Raw genomic sequence first — 20,341 nt, forward strand, 5'->3', positions numbered from 1 at the left:
GTATATTTAACTGGCAGCCTGGAAACCACCAGTCCTCTATGGGTTTAGACAGGTAACATTTCAGAAATACAGATTTTGGCAGCTTCACTTTAAAAGCCACTGGTGGAATGGAGCAGCAAGAAAAATATTTCTTAATATGCTGTTTTTACCTACCCCTCAAATGATGGTGTCATGATGCTGGAGTAATATTGGATAATATACGGTGACAAAGGAACAGTGATATTCCCCCACTGATAAGGCAGAGTGAACATTTGTCTGCAGCCACCTGTTCTTGAACTTCTCTAACTGCACTTTTTCACTGTCTCACTCTGGAGCAAACTATGCAATACAGGTGAAAAGATCTAAGTGCTCTTCCTTGGGTGGAAACTGATATGGAAATGCTGAACATTGTCTGCTACCTGACATAAATACTGATCTAAAAATACACCACCTTCCCCCCAAACCCTCACTTTACATCATAAATGAAGCATAAGCAAACCCTAGAAAGACTGAAGCAGAATGTCTACTGAATTTATGATTAATAAGTATGTCAAGTTTTATAACAGCATCCTTATGCGGACACAGCTAATGGCCTTAACATTGCTTCCAGAATCAAAATTGAATGCTTGAGCAGACTTAGCCTCAGGAAGGCCCACAGTGATAAGGGAACCATCAGAGAAAATAGGTGTACACATTTTTCAACCTGTCAAGTAAAAAAAATCACAGATAATGATAAGTCAAGGATATGCCCTCTCATATATGAGTTATACGAATGTTTGTGCTGAACAAGGCTGCCTCCTAAACAAGAGGGAAAAGGTGAATGTAAGCAACAGAAAGCTGCACGATTATCCTGTAAATGACACTCACCCAAGAGCAATAATTACTCTGAATCAGCATTTAAACAGGGAAAGAGGGAGGGAGTTGTTCTGTGCTGCTCAAAGCTGTTGTAAATTGCTAACCCTGTAAGAAGCGCAGGAAGAAAGAAGCACGCAGGTAGGAGCGTCAAAAAGGAGGCCACAAATTTGGGTTGAGCAACACACAGACTTAGGAATTACCTAGATTTTTGGGGAGGATTTCACCTGTCAGTGCTCTCAAAGGCTGTAGAAAACATCTCAGGCCCCAGGGACTGAGCCAGGCTGTAACTGCTGTGGAATAGGAAACTAAACTGGAGGACAACCTAAGGACCTGCCAATCTGATGCAAGCTTGCCTTCCTCCCGGGTGCCTGCTGCTACCTTGCTGCTAAGACGGGACCGAAGGGACTCTGCACCAGCCAGGTCTCGTACAGAAAGACCCAAATGCCAAATGGACTTTTTTTCTGTTTCTAATTAGCAAAATGACGTGTACAGGTATGGACATGGGTAAAATGGAAAGCACCGGGCATGGCATGTTGTCTTTCAATATTGATAATTGCTGATGTTCTCCTACATCAATCTTCTGGGAAGGACAATAATGGACTAGTTAGAGATGTTATCTGTGTCAGCCTAAACTCTCCCCAGTAAATGTCATAAACAAAACTTAGCTATTACTACAATGCTTACATGCTTTATTAGTTTTCAAATAAATGCTTTGAATAAAAAAAAAACAAAACACATACACAAAAAAACCCCAAAAAACCAAAACAAAACAAAACTCCAAAATGTTGTAAAGGTAGAAGTCATAAATTAAGGGGAATTCTCCATTAGCAGCAGTATACAACCATAACACGTCCTTGCAGAAGTGGTATCTGGATAACTTATTGAGCTATCCAGGCAAACACTGAAAAGCATTGGAATGAGGACTGTCATTTGAGTTGTCTATGTGCAGCATATAACATCTGCTGCCAAAATGGTAACCAATTTTGTAGGAGATCCTGTTGCTGTGTAATAAGCACAGCTCTGCACCACTGAGTTGTGAGAGTATCAGCTGTGATAGACTAACAGTTTCTCTCTCTTTTCACAGCCTGGCAAACTTTTTTTCCCACTTCGCTCTTATTAGGAAAGCCTCACTGATTCCCTCTGTGTTTTTATCACAGGAAAGAACCAATGACATCTGACAGTGCTACAGAGAGGAGGCAGTTTCTTCCTAACTAGCTTCTGCGGGGAGGTTGTACCCTGATGCAGGCAGGTCTGTATTTCTTCCACTACTATGCATACAGCTTGTAGAAAATATAAATTATTACTATTACAGCTCTCTTTTTTAAAAAAAAAAAAGGAAATAGTATTAGGCAAGACGATAATCCCCAGCCTTTTCCTGATGTGCTCCCTGGGGAGTCCTTCTCGAGCCCCCCATACGACCATAATTTCCCCTGCACAGCTCAGCTGAGGCGTAGGCTTTGGCAGGACCACGTCTGCCACGGCAGAGCTCCAGCTCCTGCTCTGCGCTGACTTGAAGGCGAGAGCGGCCCCTGATGAAGACTCACTTCCTGAGGCATACAGGCAATTTGGAGGCTTCCAATACAAATGCCGACAGAGGAGCTTTGTTTCAGACATGACGAATACACGTGATAAGGCAACAGAGTGAAAAAAAGTTTTTTAAAATAAAAAAAAAAAATAGTGCTAAGTATTACTATGACCTCTGGTTATGTCTCTTTGTAGGTGGCCACTATTTTCATAAGGTATAGAGCTACACTGTATATTTCCGGCACAATTATGAAAATTCTTATATTCTAGAATTAAATAAAATTTTTATGCAATCCATTACCTTTAGATAATTTGAGAACACCTGTGACTGTGTGAAGGTATTTTGTATTCTGGGGCTTCAACCAGCCAAAAACGTTTTCTAAACAACAGGCCAAATTCAGAATCAATGTCAGTCAATGTTGTTTATTTTGGAAGTTGCACCTGTTAATTCTCAGCTGGAATGTGACCCTCTGGCTTTGCATCTTAAACTTTCACACTTATCTCAAAGCCAAAAATGGGGGAGCCCTCTTAAAGACTCTTACAATCACACCATTGCATCCCTTCCATACTTCTGACACTTAGGAAGAGCTCTGTCTACTGATTAATAGAAAACTATGCCTGAACAGATAATTTCCTTCTATTTAAACTCTCTGTTGACATTTTAGTGGCAAATAATTGTACCACATCCGTTGAATTTGTTCCGTTGTTGTGGCAGTTAAGACAGAAATGTGTGAGTCTCTGCAGCTTCATTGAACAGAGATATGCACACACTGCTGACGTTATTAAGTGTACATGATATAATTTATTAACCGAAAGCCCATTAGTTCCTGACAAAAGCTAGGAAAAGGAGTCACAGTATAAATATTTAAAGTATTAATTCAAAGACTTTTAAGGAACATGCAGATGACACCGGAGTACAGGAACCAGGCTTTGTGTAAAGCTTGCCACTGCGAGATTTGTGTGTGAGATTTCTCCTCTCTAAACCACTGAGCATCCTAGTAGAGCATAAAGGGGCCATTGAAACGCTTCAGCACTTATACAGGAATAGGCACTTAAATATACCAAAACATGTACAGTTCAGTAGTTGTGATTTTATTGATTGCCTCAAATGATTATGTGATTAAAATATGACAATGATGTGTGTCTTCAGGAAATATTCAATATTCAGTAAGACTTGAAGCCAGTTATAACACTGTGGCACGTTGTATCTTTTTATTCAGACAGATGTTGAAACTGGGATCTTCAGCATCACTTAGGGGCTTGGGCATTGCCCACCACTGGTTCTGACTGTGTTTCTTGCTCTTCCGGCTGGACTGGGACAGCCTGAGAAGCACAGCCTTTTTTTAAAAAAAAAAAGCTAAAAATTCATAGCGTGTACGTACTTTGCTGTTTGCAAAACAGGTGATGCCATTTGGAAATATAGAAATAAAATGCTCAGCTCTCTGCAAATGAAAGGTGTTGAGTGGGTGCGCTCTGGCCAGAGGGGGGCATTCAGCTTCACAAGCAGCATCTGTCCTGCCTTTAAATCATGTCCCGAGTACAGCTGCCTTTTCTTCCTCTGCCTCTGGAGGTGAAGAAGGCAGAGAGAGAGCAGGTAGTGCAGACATGCTCTGCCCAGTGGCACAGACGTGGTTGGGAAGCTGGTAGCTGGGGGCAGAGCTGTTGGATACTTCTTGTGACCTAGAGCCTTTATTTCGGAGGTGTTACTCCTGCTTTAGCTGTGCAACTCCCAGTTTACCTGCCCTGTACATGTCACACTGGTGGATTCCACTTTGGTTTTAAATCAAATGCATTTCTGCGTCCCCGGCATTTCTGCAAGAAGAGTTTAGTTGGTGTATGGCTACCACAATCCTGTACGCTAACCCCCGCATCGAGTCCCTGGCCATTTGCTACCTCTGCCCTCTGAAATCTCATCCATAAAATAGAAATTTGTGGCGTTGGCTTTTCAGAGAACAGGGGGAATCAGGATAGCAGAAATATGAATGCTCCAAACCCATTTCCTCACAGTGCCTCAGTCCCGATTCAGAAAGATCACTTCTAGAGATAAAAGGATAATTCAATCATCATTTAGTTTCTCTTCCTCTGAGAATCCCAGCCAGGAATGATTTATTGAAAATTGTCATGATAGCTGTTATGTTTCAGACATTCTTGGAAAGGCTCTTTCACAACGCATAGCCAATTCGCATGGGCATGAAAATTAACTTTATTCTAAAGACAGGTGTTTTAAAATATGTATTAAAGAAAAAAAAATACATTTGAATTTGAACTGAACAGCTATTAGCTTCCCTAGATAGTCTTTTTTAGTAACTACTGTCTATTAATTATTTACTGCCAGCAAAAGATTTAATCTCAAGCAAAATTCTTTGGCTTTTGTTAGCTTTGCTGCAGTCACGGCTGCAAATTCTGGCATGTGGTCATTCCAAATTCCAGGCTCAGTTATTCACTTTTTTTTTTTTTTCCTCTGGTAAAGTTCACACTGACTTTAATGAGAGATTTTCTTCAGGAAGGGATGTGGAATTTGTTGTTTTGTCAGTATTACACAATGTAACACAAAATACATAAAAGTAAACCCCGTTACCTTGGCAAAGCAATTAAACCCATGAACTTTGAAGGCGTCCTACTTGTCAAATGCTGATAAGCTATAGTTCTGTATGGTGTCAGGAGGAATTCAATATCAGAAATTTTGAGGGAGTAAAAGGCTCCACGGAAGTTTTCTGTCTGTTTTTCAGAGATGAGGCTGGTGTGGCATTTAGATGAAGGAAAAGATAGATTTTATGTCCTTAAATGTAGTGAAATGCTACAGTCAAGAAGTACCCACTGTACTTGCATTCAGCCTTGCGTATGAGCTCCTGCACCCACCCGCACCCCTCTCCCACCCACCCACCCTTCTGCAGCCTTCTCTGGACTCTGCTTCTGACATGAAACGCCCTCAGGGGAACAGTGTGTGAAATAAGCCTGATACTGTCGATTTTCAGGCACCATATTCAAGATGAGGACGTTCACGCAGCCGGTAAGTTACATAAAGCAGGTGAAAAATAAGCGTGTAAAACTCCTGCTTTATGAAATAAGCTAACGCTAAACTGTTCAGGAGCAGGAAAACTCCCCTGCAGACAGCCTGTCTCATCATTTTTTCCATCAGAGTGACTGTTTTGTCTGCCTGAAGCACCCAGAGTTGGGCAGCCTCCGGCCGGGGACCGTCAGCAACGAAGCCCCGGTCTCAGGAAAACTGAACCCGGGGTTGCGGATTTGCTTTGTGAAAGGTGTGAAAAATGCGAGGGGAAGAAAAAAAAAAAAAAAAAAGTTACCAGTAAAGAGGCAGCTGGTGGGCTCTGCTTTGCGAATACAGGTTGCAGTGATTTCCTTAGCACAGCCGAAGCGGGTGTCAGGAGGAAAGGAGTTAAAGGTTTTGACTTGCAGTTTCACAGTGCCATCCAGTGGCTGTTCTAAATGGCTGCAGAATGAAGTCAGGGAAGCTTGGAGCTCACTGAACATTTCTGTCCGCAGACAGATTTTTCAGATTTGAACGAAACAGAACAAAGGTCTTGAGAGTGAAATTCCATTCAATTAATTAACTGTAGTTTATATTTGTTGTTTTTAATAATTAACTTCTTATTGCAAGCGTTTACTCTTCAATATGCTTTAAGTACTTCTCTACTTTTAAAACAAACACGTTATTTGTATTACTATCAAAAATTTGATACTAATTTGATTTGATTTTTAACCACATAAAGTATCGCATAAGAACACAATCCACCAAGGCACAGCCCCATCACAAAGAACTTAGCAGTGTCTGAAAAATGAACTGGTGCTAAAAAAAAAATCTTATTAGGAAATCCTTAACATACGTGTTAGTGATTTGGTTTGGGATTTATAGTTTAGTTTTTCATCCTGTGTTTGTGGCTTCATTGTCATGTCAATTAATTGAATCTTATACTGTTTGTGTCATCAGCTTAGAGTTTATAGAGTACTTGGGAAATGTTGTAATATAAAGTATTCACCGAAAATCACTGTGTAAACTCTATGTGCTGACTTGTTTATTTTATAATTGGCTCGGTTTCAGTCACTCTTTGACAGAGCAGCTTTCAATCTTGTGTAGTTCCTGATATTTCATCAAAAATCCTACACCAATAATAGCTATTTTTCCTGTTCCTTGCTAGTATTTATAAAAGAATATTTGAAGTAAAAAAAAAATAAAAATGTATATATATGTGTTTGCTTGGTTGTATTGTGCATGCAATACCAGTCAGGGTTTGTTGGTTTTTTTTTTCGCCCTGCTTTTACAAATGAGAAAACCTGAAAAAACAAGAAGGCGCTGGTTTCATGGGCGGCTGAAGATGAGATACAAAGGTTATCTTCAGGTTGATGGAGCCCCTTACCAGAGAGGTGCACATTCCTGGGAGAACCTGTGGCGGGGTCACCTCGGGCTGCAGGACAGTGGAAGGGGAAGGGGAAGGAGACGAGAGTTTCTGCAGATGGGGAAGAATTTTAATTGCCGCTCGAAGGACGGCGCCCCTGCCCGCTTCCTGCAGATGATGAGAAACGTGCAGGAAGGAATACAGGAATGGTAAATCCAGCGCTGCGGCGTCGCTGCAGATAACCATGGACTAAAGCTTGAGAATGTTTTCATTTGTTTAAACGCAGGCATTTCTTCACTGAAGTCAAAGACGAGCTAGAGAGCTCACCTCCTAAGCTCTCCCCTCCTCAAACTGATTAGCTTTGCTTCTCGTTCTCCAAAACAAACCTCTAATTAGCAACGGAGTTTACACAGAAACACTACCTTAGTAAATACAGCCTGACAATCCATCAATCATGTGTAGAATATTTACGTTGACACAGTTGTCTCTCCTTGCTATGCAATTCAGATTCTAAACATTTCCAGTATCTCATGAATTTTTAATCATAATTCTTTTTAAAGTGGAGCTGATACCTCGCTAGATATTAAAAAATGTTAGACGGCGGCTTCACTGGTGAGCGTTTGTTTACAACGCACAAAAGAGACAGCAAATGCGACTGTCAGGTTTGGTAGCATTTAATACTGACTTTGCACTGTAGATAGCTACGTAAGTAGAACGGGAATCAGAAAATAAGTTCTAGTCAGTGCAATTTAACTTGACAATAATTAAAATATGATTGCCTGATAAACTTTGTCCTTTTGCCCATATTGATTTATTTATGAATTAATAGGGCATCTGATTTCCTCTATTTTCCAAGTCAGGCTATTCTTTCAACGTAACTTAAAGACCGATTCCATAACTACCTGTAGTTAGTTCAATCTTAGTGTATTTAATTAAAAAATCATACACTTCAAATAATGCAGAGTTAATTTTAAAGATAAGATGTTATGCATGAACTCTGCTTCCATTCTATCTGTTAATAGTAACTTTTGAGTAGCGGAAGATCTCTCTCAATAGCATTAGCAAGGTGAAGCACAGTGATTTCCAGACTACACTGTCCTTTTTTAATCCACTTATCAAAATTCTGTTGAAACACATGTAAGGATACCCATCAGATAGTAGGTAGGCACATTCACCTGCGTTTATAGACAGGAAGAATTAGTGCTGGTTTTGAAATGATGCTCCCTGAACCTCACATTAGGACACTCCTACTGTTCCTCAAATTAGGAACCTGACATAGTATCTGGATTATTATTTTTTAAATGGCTTCTAGTTTCAATCTTAGGCAGGGCTAATTTGTTGAAAATTGGAAGTGATAAATTATTCAGTTTGCTAATAATGGCTTTCCAGATAGGTGTAAGGCACTTTCTTGCAATAGCAGGAATGGCAGTTAAGATTAAAAAATAGCTCGCATTATGCACATATTTCCTCCCACATTAATAAAGTTAAATCGCTGCTTGAATTGGATTCTATGGCAAATTTCTATAACAGAAGCTTAAAGCTGACATTAAATGAGTGTTTAAGTGTATAAATAAATGACTTTATTTTAAAAGCTACAGAAGACAACTGGAGATGTTCATTGTTCCACTGGTTGGACTAAGGTCATGTATTTATGCTCTTGGCTTTCATCTTCTGCTTTCTCAAAGTTTTGTTTCTTGCATTATCTGTAAGTATTCTACAAAAAAAAAAAAAGGTGATGAAATCTTACTAATCTCACATCAAGATGCCTTCTTTTAACGCAGATTTTGCATAGGCAGGTGTATGTCTCTGGGCAGCAAAATCTCAGCACTTGCTGTTAAAAGCTCAACCACCGGAACAACACTGATGTCCTACAGATCTTTTCCCAACTGCATACCCGACCACACTTGAGAAGAAATGCAAATTCACTGAAGAAAAGATCAGAGGGTATGATTAACTGATTAACTCCTATTTAATATGTTTTGCAAAATAATAAAGGAAAAATTAGTCACAAACTTTAATCTGCTCTCATAAATTAACTGTGGTTTAAAAGTATGAGCTACATTATTTTATAAATTCTCTACCCATTGAGAACTATCTGAGATGTTAAAAGCACAAGTTAAATGCCATTCAACTTGCACGTCTCAGTGAGGGCCAAGTTATATTCTCTCCTCTTCCTAATAGAAATTTGGAAGTGATGGGTTTGGATCCTTCAGGTCCCACAAGTCTTTCCCACAAGCCCAAGATCAGTTTGGAGATGATCAGCAGGATTTTTGCTGCTGTTAACACTTGTTCTTCATGTTACCGATCTCTGACATGAATTAACTGTGGCTGTTCCTTTGCCTGCATGGGTTACTGGAGCCTTCAAGCTCTTGCAAACAGTTTAATCAAAATGTAAGGAAAAGTCCCATGCCCAGACTGGGAACAGCATTATGGAAGGGTTGTTGTTGCTGATTACCAGCAGTGACGGTATTGTGTTTCCTGTTGCCTATGGGTTCCATTTTTTCAACAAAAGAAAAATTAATGTGAATTCACGGTGATTTCTGTGGAGGAATATATTCCCCACAATACAGTATACCATCCAATCATTCCCGTTGGACAATAATCACAATTTCCAGCCTGGGAACTGTTCACAGAAAACATGCCGAGTCTTGCCTTCAATACCATTGATGCCAACGAGTCAGTTCTAGTAGGAAAATGGCAAAAATCAATCAACAGAAAACATCACCACTTATTTTGCAATGTGGAACCAGGGCAGCTCTATTAACCTATTTCCAAACCGTGCCACCCTTTGCAGGCATGGTTTCCTGCTTGGTAGCTATGAGAAGACAAGAGTTACAAGAAACGTCTTCATAGTCAGGTGCCTAGGCACTGTCCAGGCATGTGACATATATTACCACAATATAATGAGATAGTTCCATATTTAATTTCAAAACAGGGGGTCTGGGGCAACTATGCTGCTTGCATCGGGTCTATCCAATGCTGCGCGAAAGCAGGGTTCCCAGGATGAAGTGATTTAAGGATCTACCTATATTCCCCTCATTAGTAGTATCTTATTATTAAAGCTCTTTTGTTACGCTGTTTGGTGTTGTGCCTTTCCTATTGAGATTGAGGAAGGACCCTGCACGTGCCCTGTGCAAGAACCGCTGGACCCGCTGCCTTTAGCACCAGGCTAGATTATGGCTAGTAGCAGGAGAGGATGACTGGGTGTTCACAGCCCCTCGGAAGCCTGGAGGGAAGGGCACCACTAAACCTAGGTGCTATCAGTGTGAGGGATGTGGAGGTGGGGGGGCGAAGATGGGGGCACGTATGTGATAGCCTGGGCACTAAAAATCCTCCGTGTTCTGGGAATTATTGTTCTGAGACCAGGGTAGGAATGTGAAGTTTCTGATTTCTTTCTCCCATCCCACCCTTTTTGCATCCAGACTGTCCCAGAGCGCCTGCTTATCTCCAAAGCCAGCCCTCCTCTCTGGTAAACACTTAAGTCTGGGCATCTCCTGAGGTCAGTGAAGGCCATAGCAGACAGCAGGCAAGCCCTTGAGGGACCTTGTGCCTGAGGGCAGCCCGTGCAGTGCTTTTTCTGGCCAAGTCGGAGGGATTCAATGCACTCGTGCCTTTTCCCCTGCCCCGTGACAGCTCTGGCAGTCTCCTGGAGCACCTGTTCCCTAGCTTCCTGCGAAACACCAGATTTCCTTTAATCCTCGTGGAAGCCTTTGTCATCTCAGAGCCAAATTATTGTAACATAAATTTCAAGTTGCAGCTTGAAATCACTTTCAGGAATAGAAAGGGCAAAGACTTTTGCTGCCGATAAGGAGCGTCAGGCTACCAGCTGAGGAACCCCAGGAGGGACCTGGGAGCTGCCCTGGCTTACACCTCTTTCCTTGGGTTGCACTTCCAGCCCGTCAAGCTGTAGAGGTGGTGTCTCCGTTGAGAGGAAGTTGTGGGCAGGGTGTGCTGTGAAGGGCCTTTTGCTTTGAATTCACTCCTCTCTTTGGTCTGTCACAGCTCAGATTTATTAACCTCTGGACGTACTTTGCCGGGGGAGGGAGAAAAGCACTTGAAGGGTTCTGGGGAACAACTGAAGAGTTATCTAAACCAGCTTTTAGTAGCGGTTGAATGTTTATTAGAGGCAGACAGGCAGTTTACTCTACTGTTTTTTTCCTCTGATTACAAGTGATGATTATTTCCAGAATGCTTTTTCAGAACACTTGTGTGGTGCTTATGAGATAATGAGGCAGAGATGCAGAATGGATAACAAGCGTGTGCAAAAGAGCCCAAGAAAAACCAGCTAAAAATCTTATTTATCCATTAAATGTAGTTCTGGGTGGGATCATTGACTGGTTATATCTGTGTACCTCCTTCTGGTTACTACTCCAAATTCCCTACCCTACTTCCAGCAGATATTGTGTCAATGGTGTTCATAGGGTAGAAATGCTCCGGTAGGCGGGGAGGAAAGGGTGGTAAGGTGGGATGGTGGGATGTGCAAGTTATTAAATGCTATGGATGTGGAAAAGCACAGCACCGCTGAGAGCTATGAGTGCCCCAGCTGCCCTCTGGGGTCAGGAGGTGACTTCATGCTCCTGAGGGGCCTGAAGGGAACCTGCCATTAACACAATAGCTCTGCCTTAAGCACAGCAACACAGACAAAAGCTGAAAAAACATATTTGGTGTTCACTTGGAGTTTACTTAGGCACAGGATAGCAGAGCAGTTCCATTCAGACTGTGTATTTGGGCTTTCTCCAGTTTGAATTCTCCCAAACCTCTGTTTTTGCCAAAGGCAGTGTTTTTATCCATAGGTTGTTATGCACAGATGGCTAAATTAACATATTCCCTTTGTGCTACATCATCCAAAATATTAGGATTTTCCATTCCTTTGCAACTGAAAAACTTAGTCCTTAAGGCAATTTTAATTCATGAAAGTTGGTGAGAGAGAAAACAAGATTTTAAGAAGCTCCCTGTAAGTGTATCTCTGAGTATTTTCTGGGTATTTACAGATAACTTTCTCCTTGTCTTACACAGCAAACTTTTTTTTTTGCTTTATTTTGTAGTAAATTTTGATTAGCAGAACAAATAAGTGTGAGATATTTAGAAATTATCCTTCTTAACGTTTGTGCCATCTCTCTTTCTTTCCAGTGAAGTTGGAGCGGTAGCAACTGCTAGTTGTAGTAATTATTTTATGATGTAAAAGTCGCCTGTGCTATTTTAATTTGCAGTGCTACTATTCATGTTAAGCACATATGATATAGTAGCGCTCAGAGCTTCAGACTGTGCAGATGGTTTTCAGGATCTGTATCAACGTGCACGAAAGTGTTCTAAAATGCTTGTATTCTCGCACACATTTCTTGAGTCATTCAGGATCTTACCTGTACCATGGCATTCCACTTTCTCATCGGCTTAGTTTGTCAAAGACTAAGAAATTTCTAGTCTTATAATTCCTGATGTGCTCGCTCGGTGTAAATGTGCGGTGGAGTTACGCTTGCTTAAGAAGCTGAGATTCTCACCTAATGGCATAATCATTCAAAGCTCATTAGAAACCTAGGTTAGGAAGAAATTATATTAATAGTGCTATGTCTTGAAGCAGGGAGCATTCCGATTGCCTGGTGGTTTGTAATACCAGCAATGAACTGTGGAAAAAAGCATGATAGAAAACACAGCAATCCTTTTCTCCAAGAAGGTAGTACGTACTCAAATGAAATTTGAGAAGAGTCAGTTTTCTTAGGGAATGATTATAATGGACACTGAACAACGGTGATGTAGTCCTGCAGACTAATTCAATGTATATATTTCAGTTACAAGTTGTATAGAGATGTTTATTTAAACGATAATAATTGAGTCAGATGATTAAGTCCAGAGCTGGATCTCAATATACATCCTCTACCTCTTGCGGAATATTCTGATGAGGATAAATGCATGTAATAAACTGGCACTTACCATTGCATGGATGTAGGATAGTACTCTTCAGCTTGCTGTAATTTGAACGGTTAAACTGATTAAAAAGCTGTAAACTGGCAGGACTTTATGTTGCACAGATGCTCCCTCTTTCCCTTTCCTTTGTACTTGGCTCCCAACTGGTACTTGCGATCCTGCACAGAGGATTCCTTAACCTGACCTCTGTGATTTTAGAACAAATGACACTTTGGCTCTTGAAATTTGTTGACTTTTCTCTCCACAGATGTTTTGCTTTCCTCCTCTTTGCCTGTCCTGAAATTTAAGAAGTTCCTGGTGTGAGCAAAGAACGGATCTGTTGGAAGGGACAGATGTGGAGTGTTATTTATTTGTAGGCTTGAAAGCCTCTGATAAGGTTCTATGGCAGAAATTTTTCATTTTATATCTCCTTGACCCATAGATTTTTCCTGTTTGTCTATGTTTTGAGTATAAACATTGCTATGCCTTCTGAACTATAACTCATAATTGAGTTTACGAGAAGAAATAGCTTTATTTTATACAAAATATGTAAATTACTATGCTTTTGCTGATTTCTTTATCCCGATCAATAAAAACAACCAGCCAACCAAGTTGAAGTCTGAACTCCATGAGCAGCTGCCCCCAATTTGAAGAAGGCACTTGCACCCTAACTCTGCTCATGCAACTCATACACGTCATTGTATTTTGAAATAGAATTTTAAATGCAATCCCATACGGACCAGCACAATTTTTTCCTAAAAAATAAGCAGCATAAGTTGTCAGTGGGGATTTGCATTTGAGAAAGTATCTTTTGACTAAAATTCCCTCACCTCAACCAACTTATTTTGGGCATACAGTTCTTTTCCCAGGAAAATGTCCTTCCTTGCTGCAACTTACTTGAAGTATTCATTAAGGAGTACTGCAGATACAAGCTCTGTGACCTGACAAGCCTTAAAATAAGGAAGCCTAATGGGAATGAACTTTCCTGAAGTAGTAAAGAAATGTCTCCATGGTAAGGAATTTCTACAACCGGTTTGTTGTGTTTTACGCTAGTTTCAAGAGGCTGATCATTAGAAAATTGCAAAGACTTCCTATGGGACAAAACCAGTCAACCTCTTAATTTACCAACTGAGGAGAGAACTCTCATTTGCAAACATGGCTGATTTGCTGTGTTGATGTGGAGCGGAGGCTCAAAAAACCATCAGCAAGGGCATGAAGTTTCAAAGTTGGAGATGGCAATTTTACAAGGAAAGGCTCAGCAGCTGATTTTTAATTTTTTTTTTTTAATTTTTTTAACCACGTTGAAAATATCTGCCACATAGGAAAGCTGTACATTGAATTAGCTTAGTAATGCTTTCTCCCTCGCCACGCATTTTTACCTTGTTACTTCGCATACTCGCCTTTCCCTTCTCCCTCTCCTTGCAACAGGTCCCAAATCACTAATTTCGGCTTTCCCAAACTTTTCCGGCACCGGACGCGGGCCAGTCGCACCCCGCGCCTCAGGCGCAATGCGCTGCCGGGGCTGCAAGTGCTTCGGGGGCGGTTTTGCGGGGACGGACACGCGTGATGCGGGGCGCGGGGTCCGCCAGCGTGTGAGCGGGGGGGTGTGCGTGTGCGAGTGCGTGAGGGTGTGTGTGCGTGTGAGCGAGCCCCCGGCGGTGCGGGGCGGGGCGGGCCGGGGGCGGCGGGGGAGCATATAAGGCGGGGGCGCTCGGCGGGGCGGGCATCCCGGCGGTGGCGGCGGTGGCGGCGGCGATGGGCAGCGGCGGGCGGTGGCTGCTGCTGGCGGTGGCTTCGCTGCTCTGGTCGCCGGGGCAGGGCCAGCCCCGAGGTGAGCCCGGCTCTCGGGGCGCGGGGGTGCGCACCGCTTGCGGTGCAATGCGATGGCTGCAGACTTTGTTCGCAGCCGCCCGCCGCCTCCCGGGGCAGGGTTTCGCCCCCGGCGGGGCTGGGGGCGGGGGGGGGGGGGGGGGCAGGGTGGCAGGCTTGGCGGAGTTCCCCCCAGCCCCCGCCGGGCAGAGCCGGTGCGGTGGTGGCCGTGCTGGGTTTCAAGGGGAGCCCCGCCGGGGAGAGGCGGGCTGGGGTCCGGCAGTGCTGCTCGCCTCGCTGACGCGCTCTCCCTTGCGCGCCCCCCCACTCCTTTATCCCTACTCTCCCCTCATCTCCGCGCCGTGCAGTCGCCCTCCCCCCCCCCTCTTTTCCTGGAGCCCTTTCTTCTCCCTCGGCGGCGGGGGCCACTCCGCCCGCCCGGCCGCCTCCGGGGCCGCCCACTCCCTTTGTGGGAGCCGAGAGACGCTGTGGAGCGGCAGAAACCCAGGGGAGGGGGCGGCACGGCCGCTGACCCTCTCCCCGGGGCAAGGGGGAGGGCTGGCGGGCGGCCCAGGTCCCCAGTGTCGCGTCGGAGCCCCCAGGGTAGCCCCAGCCCCGGAGCCGGGCAGGGGCCGCAGCCCCGGGGGACCCGCTCCGGGGAAGGGAGAGGAGGAGGAGAGCCGAAAGATGCCTCACGCTGTCGCTAATGTAAACCAGATCAAGTTCTGCTATACGGGGCGAGAGGGGATCAAAACCACTTTCCAGGCATGAGACAGAGGTAGCATGAGGATGTAATGGAGATAATTCACAAAAAAATTTCTTCTCTGTTTTTTTTTTGCTCGTGGGGCTGGCCGGTGCACTGCAGCCGGGATACCGGGACGCTCGGCGGCCAGGTCCTGCTTTGCGAGGAACTTCATCACACGCATCCTCTTTGTTGGAAGAGCAGTAACTTGGGTTTTCCTAGTGAGCCTGAAGATAGTGAGCAACAGCAGTTCACTCCCTGTTACTGGGCCGGAGTCAACCCTAGTTGACTCTGCGGGGTGCTGGGTTATGAGGGAGAGCACTGGTAGGCACCAGGTGCTCCCACCTTCGGTTTGGTTCAGCTTCTGGTGGCATCAACAGCACAATTTCTGCTGATCCCTACTCCCTGCACATTAGTCCCCAGCCGCATTAGGTCTCTATTAAAAAGCAAAACCCGGGAATGGAAAATGGTTGGAAGGCATATGTTGTGCAGATGCATGACTTAGTGTTCTTTACAGTGAAGTGTGTGTTCAAGATGCACATAATATGGGAGATAAGCATCTGCATGTTTACAGGCTGCAGTAAAAGCAAGTGTGTTTATTAATATGATTATGTGTACAAAACTTCATCCTCCAGGTAAGGAGGACAAAATCAAGCTGAAGTTAATTACAGAGTCGATATATTTTGGCTTGTGAATAAATACACTTCACCTTGGTTACAAAAGTTCAGTCTTAGAAACAAATGAAAAGCCAGACAAAATGATGCAAAACTTACTTTTCACAGTTGTTTTTTGTAAGGTACCATCTTACGTACACCAAACAACCTTACTTCACTATTAACTCCTGTTTAAATATGTATGCTAGCACACAGTTTAAAACAGTTCCTAAAGCTGGCCAAATGTAAGTGACAAGAGTCCACTTTTTTCTGTGGAAATTTGCAGTGATCACACTGCAGTATCTGTTGCAGCTTTTGCAAATAGTTTAGTGCTGATTTTCCAGCTTTTACATAGCAGCTCACGTTGTTAGAGGCATCTCGATAAAACGCGTATTTTTATATCAGTGATCAAAGATACCAGTATATTTCATTGCACTTAAGCTACCCCTCCCGGGGCTAGTTAAATTCATAATTGTATTTTTCTAGTTGAAAGATCAGGTCAGGAGATCATTCTTCCTATTAGATTAATTTGATAGAACTTTTTTCTCAGCATGAGAGTACAGATCATCCGAGGAAGCGGTGAGTATCAAACCCCCCTGGTGGATAACTGCCTTACAAAAACCAGAATTCAAGATAACTGATCCTAAAACAATGTGAAGAATGCGATGCAGATTAGAATAGCCATGTTGCTTTTGCAGAAAGTAAACAACTGAAGCTCAAGCTTGTAAGCATTCTAAGATGTAAAAATACAGTTTGTGGTGAGGCTGGAAAGATTTCTCAGAGCCCTTGCAGGAGGACTGGGGAAGTTTGGGGGGAAAGGTATCTTGGCATGCCCGTGGAGAGTACCTTGGCAGAACTCTCAGTATTTCTTGTTTTCCTGTTCTTTCCTGCTTTTGTCCTGTCAGCAGATGAGGAAACTGGAGTGTACGATGGTTGGAAGGGTCTGTCAGAAAGTGCTGAAGTCCAATATAAGAAAGAGCAACACAGAATAGTAGAGTCACTGCACTGAACAACTTTGAAGGTTAATGATTGGTTCATTCAGCCTAAAGATTAATATCTACTTACCTATAAAATTTAGTTGGTATTTTAATTGCAGGTGTTTGTTAAATCGTTCCCACCATGCTGAAAAGTGGGGTTTGTATTTGTATCTTTTGTATCCAGTAAGTTTCTCTCAAGAAGAACATACCACTAGTGTCTGGATCCACGTGAGAGTTATTTTAGAACCTCAGAAGCAAATAGCCATTTCAGAGGTTTATGTAGCGGCTTTGCTCTGCTGGAAGGCATTCTTAATTATACTGGAGGTAACAGTGATACAGGTTCGCAAAGTAGAAAGGGAAATAAGTTAATGTTTTTGCACAGTATTGCCTATATCTCCTAAATTTGATTTGACCAATGCCAAGTGATTTTTCTATAATTAAAAAAAATCCTGCTACTGTAAATGTATGGTAATGGTAACTTTCCAGACTGTAGTTGTAGGCTAAATGTTTCCTCAGCTGCGTCTCACCTCGGTTTGTTTTTGTAAGCTGGTATGCTGTAGTGGCCTGCTCTGTTGTTCCTGCCTGGGGTTTTGGAGTCAATAGTTTTTAAGTGCTGATACTCAGGGGATTGAATGCCCTCAGGAAGGTGCCTGGGGTGCTCCATCTGGGCAGAGCTGAACACAGGTATTTCTCACGCTTACCATCATTTGGGTTTCAAACCTACCTTGTGTCAAGAATCTGGTTTACTAAGTATGCTTAGGCTATGATTAATATGCAATTCCTAACATTATGGTCAGCGACCACACATGTTTTCTGAAACATAAGCTATATAGTTTGCTTATAAATGAGATTGCTAGAGCGCTTGCCCAGGAAGTGGGAGATTTAGGTTAATCTCCTTAGTCTGAGATGGTTTGAGCCCACATCTCCAGTTTCTGAATAGAGTGCCTTATTACCAAGTTGCTGTGACGGGTAATGCAGGGGAGGGGGAGGCATGTATGAAGCCTCCCCATGCCTCTGAAAATGAGCTACTGTGCAGCCAAAAATGCAAGTTCAATGGGTGCCAATGGAGAATGGGCCACAGGAAAAGCTGAAGCTGCAGTTAGATCGTTAGGGTGTTCAAAAATGGAGGGGGAATCAAATTGCAGGCCTTCCTCTTCCTCAGCAGTCAGACATCTAAATTCAGGAGAAAAACTTTTTTTATTGCACCCGTGTCTGTGGTTTTTTCACTTGGTCACTCAAGGCTGGCACCACTTGGTGGGATGACTGTGCATCCCACTTAGTGTAGATGGACTTTTTGGTGCCTAATTCAGGATGGTGACTTCCAACTCAACTGTGGTGCGCTTTAATTGTAGATGTGGCAGCAAGATTCTTGAGTCTTTTTAGGTTTTTTTAGATCTGGCTGGTAGTCTACAAGCCCAGAGCGGTAGATCTTACACTCCTGGTTGCCTCACTACAGCCTCATGCATTCAGTTGATGTGGTTTCCTCTGACACTTGAAACGGAGAGCCAAACTTCCTGAACGTGCTTGGATGACCATAAAACTTTGAAGATTTAAAGTCTTCTTATACCTTCAAGATGGGCTGGACATTGCACTCCCCAAATACTTTCTGTATGGAATGAAAAAACCTGTCATAGGGACTTCACAAATGCCGTACTGCATCAGAGGTTGGTATATGGCTTGAATAGACCTTGTTTCCATCAGTCTTAGATACCATATTTTTCAAAGAGAAGGGTAAGAAACCTGCAACAAAGAATTAAGTGATATAGGAAGTGAGAAGGTTTCTATCCACTGCAAAGCTTGTCTTTATTTTTAAATATTTTCCTCTAACATCTCTGCTGTGCTTCCACTGGTGTGACTATTGTTTTCTGATAAGAGAACACTAAAGGGAACCTGACGTCTCTTGAGACTTGTGGAAAACTTAGAGGCTGTGCTGTTTGCAACTTGCAGTGCGAGACAGGAGGATGATGAGCTAAAAATGTGGTAGGAGTCTGAGGCAGAATCACTAATGCTGTGGTAAGCTGAAAACTTTAATTTTTGGCAAAATTGGGCAGAATGGCATACTTGGCCCAATTTCTCACTTTCTCCTTGGGTTTGAAACCTTGAAATCTATAGGAGTGAACCAATACACTCCTCGTGTCTTCAGGCAGGTTAAGTAGCAGGGCCACAAGATAACTTATTAACTTTCCATGCTGTATTTAACTTGTTAGACGATGTGATAAGCCTCAGGTCCATACACACAAAGGAGCACAGAGGAACAAGGTGGGGCAATCCCAATAATGAACCCAGAGAAACTAGCTCCTCCCAGGGCTGTCTCATGACCACCATCAGCCCATGGGCTAGGGGTGACACCTATCATGATGAGTTATGGGAGAAGCTCTCCAGAGCTTACGGGGTGTGTGCATGTGAGGTGTGGGGATGGTGGTGGCTGTCTACAGGGGTACTGGACTCATTATGAGATGCAGGGGAAGAACATTTTGGGATTGAACAAGATGGCTTATGGGATGAATAGAGGAAGGGCCAAAGACAGGGTAAGAGGGATGATCAAGATGGTCTGGGAAAGAACAAGTAATGGGGAGGGAAACAGAGGGGTAAGGTGTTAAAGGCCAGTTGTCTGTAAACAGGTTGTAGGTCAGTATGCTTGTTTTGCTCTGCCCCATACCTGATTAGTACGTGTCCTGTACTGATGTACCTCATGGCCTGTCTGTTTCTGACTCTTCTCCTGCGTGAGGGGGTCTATGTGCATGGAGATACAAATGCCAGCCACTGGCAAGGGTACTACAAGTCACAGGGGCTGAATACTGGAGACACAGACCAGAGGGTCTGCAGGTTGGCTGCTGGAGAGACCAGGAGGTCTAAGGCAACTACTGGGTAGACCATGGGATCTGGGGGTTAGCCAGGAGACCTGTCTGTATGCGTGTGTGTCTGTGTCAGGCAACAGATGACAAGAAGATCCAGGGCCAGATACCAGGTAGGCTGAGTGTCTTAGAATCATAGAATGATTTAGGTTGGAAAAGACCCTTGGGATCATTGAGTCCAACCATCAACTCCACTCTACAAAGTTCTCCCTTACACCATGTCCCTTAACACCACATCTAAACGAGTCTTAAACACATCCAGGGATGGTGACTACACCACCTCCCTGGGCAGCCTGTTCCAGTGTCTAACCACTCTTTCTGTGAAGAATTTTTTCCTAATGTCCAGCCTAAACCTACCCTGCTGCAACTTGAAGCCATTCCCTCTTGTTCTATCGCTAATTACCTGTGAGAAGAGACCAGCACCAACCTCTCTACAATGTCCTTTCAAGTAGTTGTAGAGAGTGATGAGGTCTCCCCTCAGCCTCCTCTTCCTCAAACTAAACAGTCCCAGCTCCTTCAATCGCTCCTCATAAGATTTATTCTCCAGACCCTTCACCAGCTTCGTTGCCCTCCTCTGCACTCACTCCAGCACCTCGATATCTCTCTCGTATTGAGGTGCCCGAAACTGGACACAATACTCAAGGTGTGGCCTCACCAGTGCTGAGTACAGGGGGACAATCACCTCCCTCCT

At 43.4% G+C, this 20,341-nt stretch overlaps 1 protein-coding gene across 2 annotated transcripts in view; it reads left to right on the plus strand.

Annotated features, from left to right (window-relative positions):
* The first annotated feature begins 14,354 nt into the window (after positions 1-14,354).
* The window catches only part of LAMA1 (laminin subunit alpha 1), a 106,082-nt gene continuing 100,095 nt past the window's right edge, over positions 14,355-20,341 (plus strand). For both annotated transcript variants that reach the window (XM_063326584.1, XM_063326585.1), the window contains exon 1: positions 14,355-14,445. In XM_063326584.1, coding sequence (XP_063182654.1) covers positions 14,370-14,445 — 76 coding nt within the window. In that variant the 5' untranslated portion in view covers positions 14,355-14,369. The remainder of the gene's footprint in view (positions 14,446-20,341) is intronic.

The sequence above is a fragment of the Chroicocephalus ridibundus genome, chromosome 2 (assembly GCF_963924245.1).
Source record: "Chroicocephalus ridibundus chromosome 2, bChrRid1.1, whole genome shotgun sequence".
NCBI lineage: Eukaryota > Metazoa > Chordata > Aves > Charadriiformes > Laridae > Chroicocephalus > Chroicocephalus ridibundus.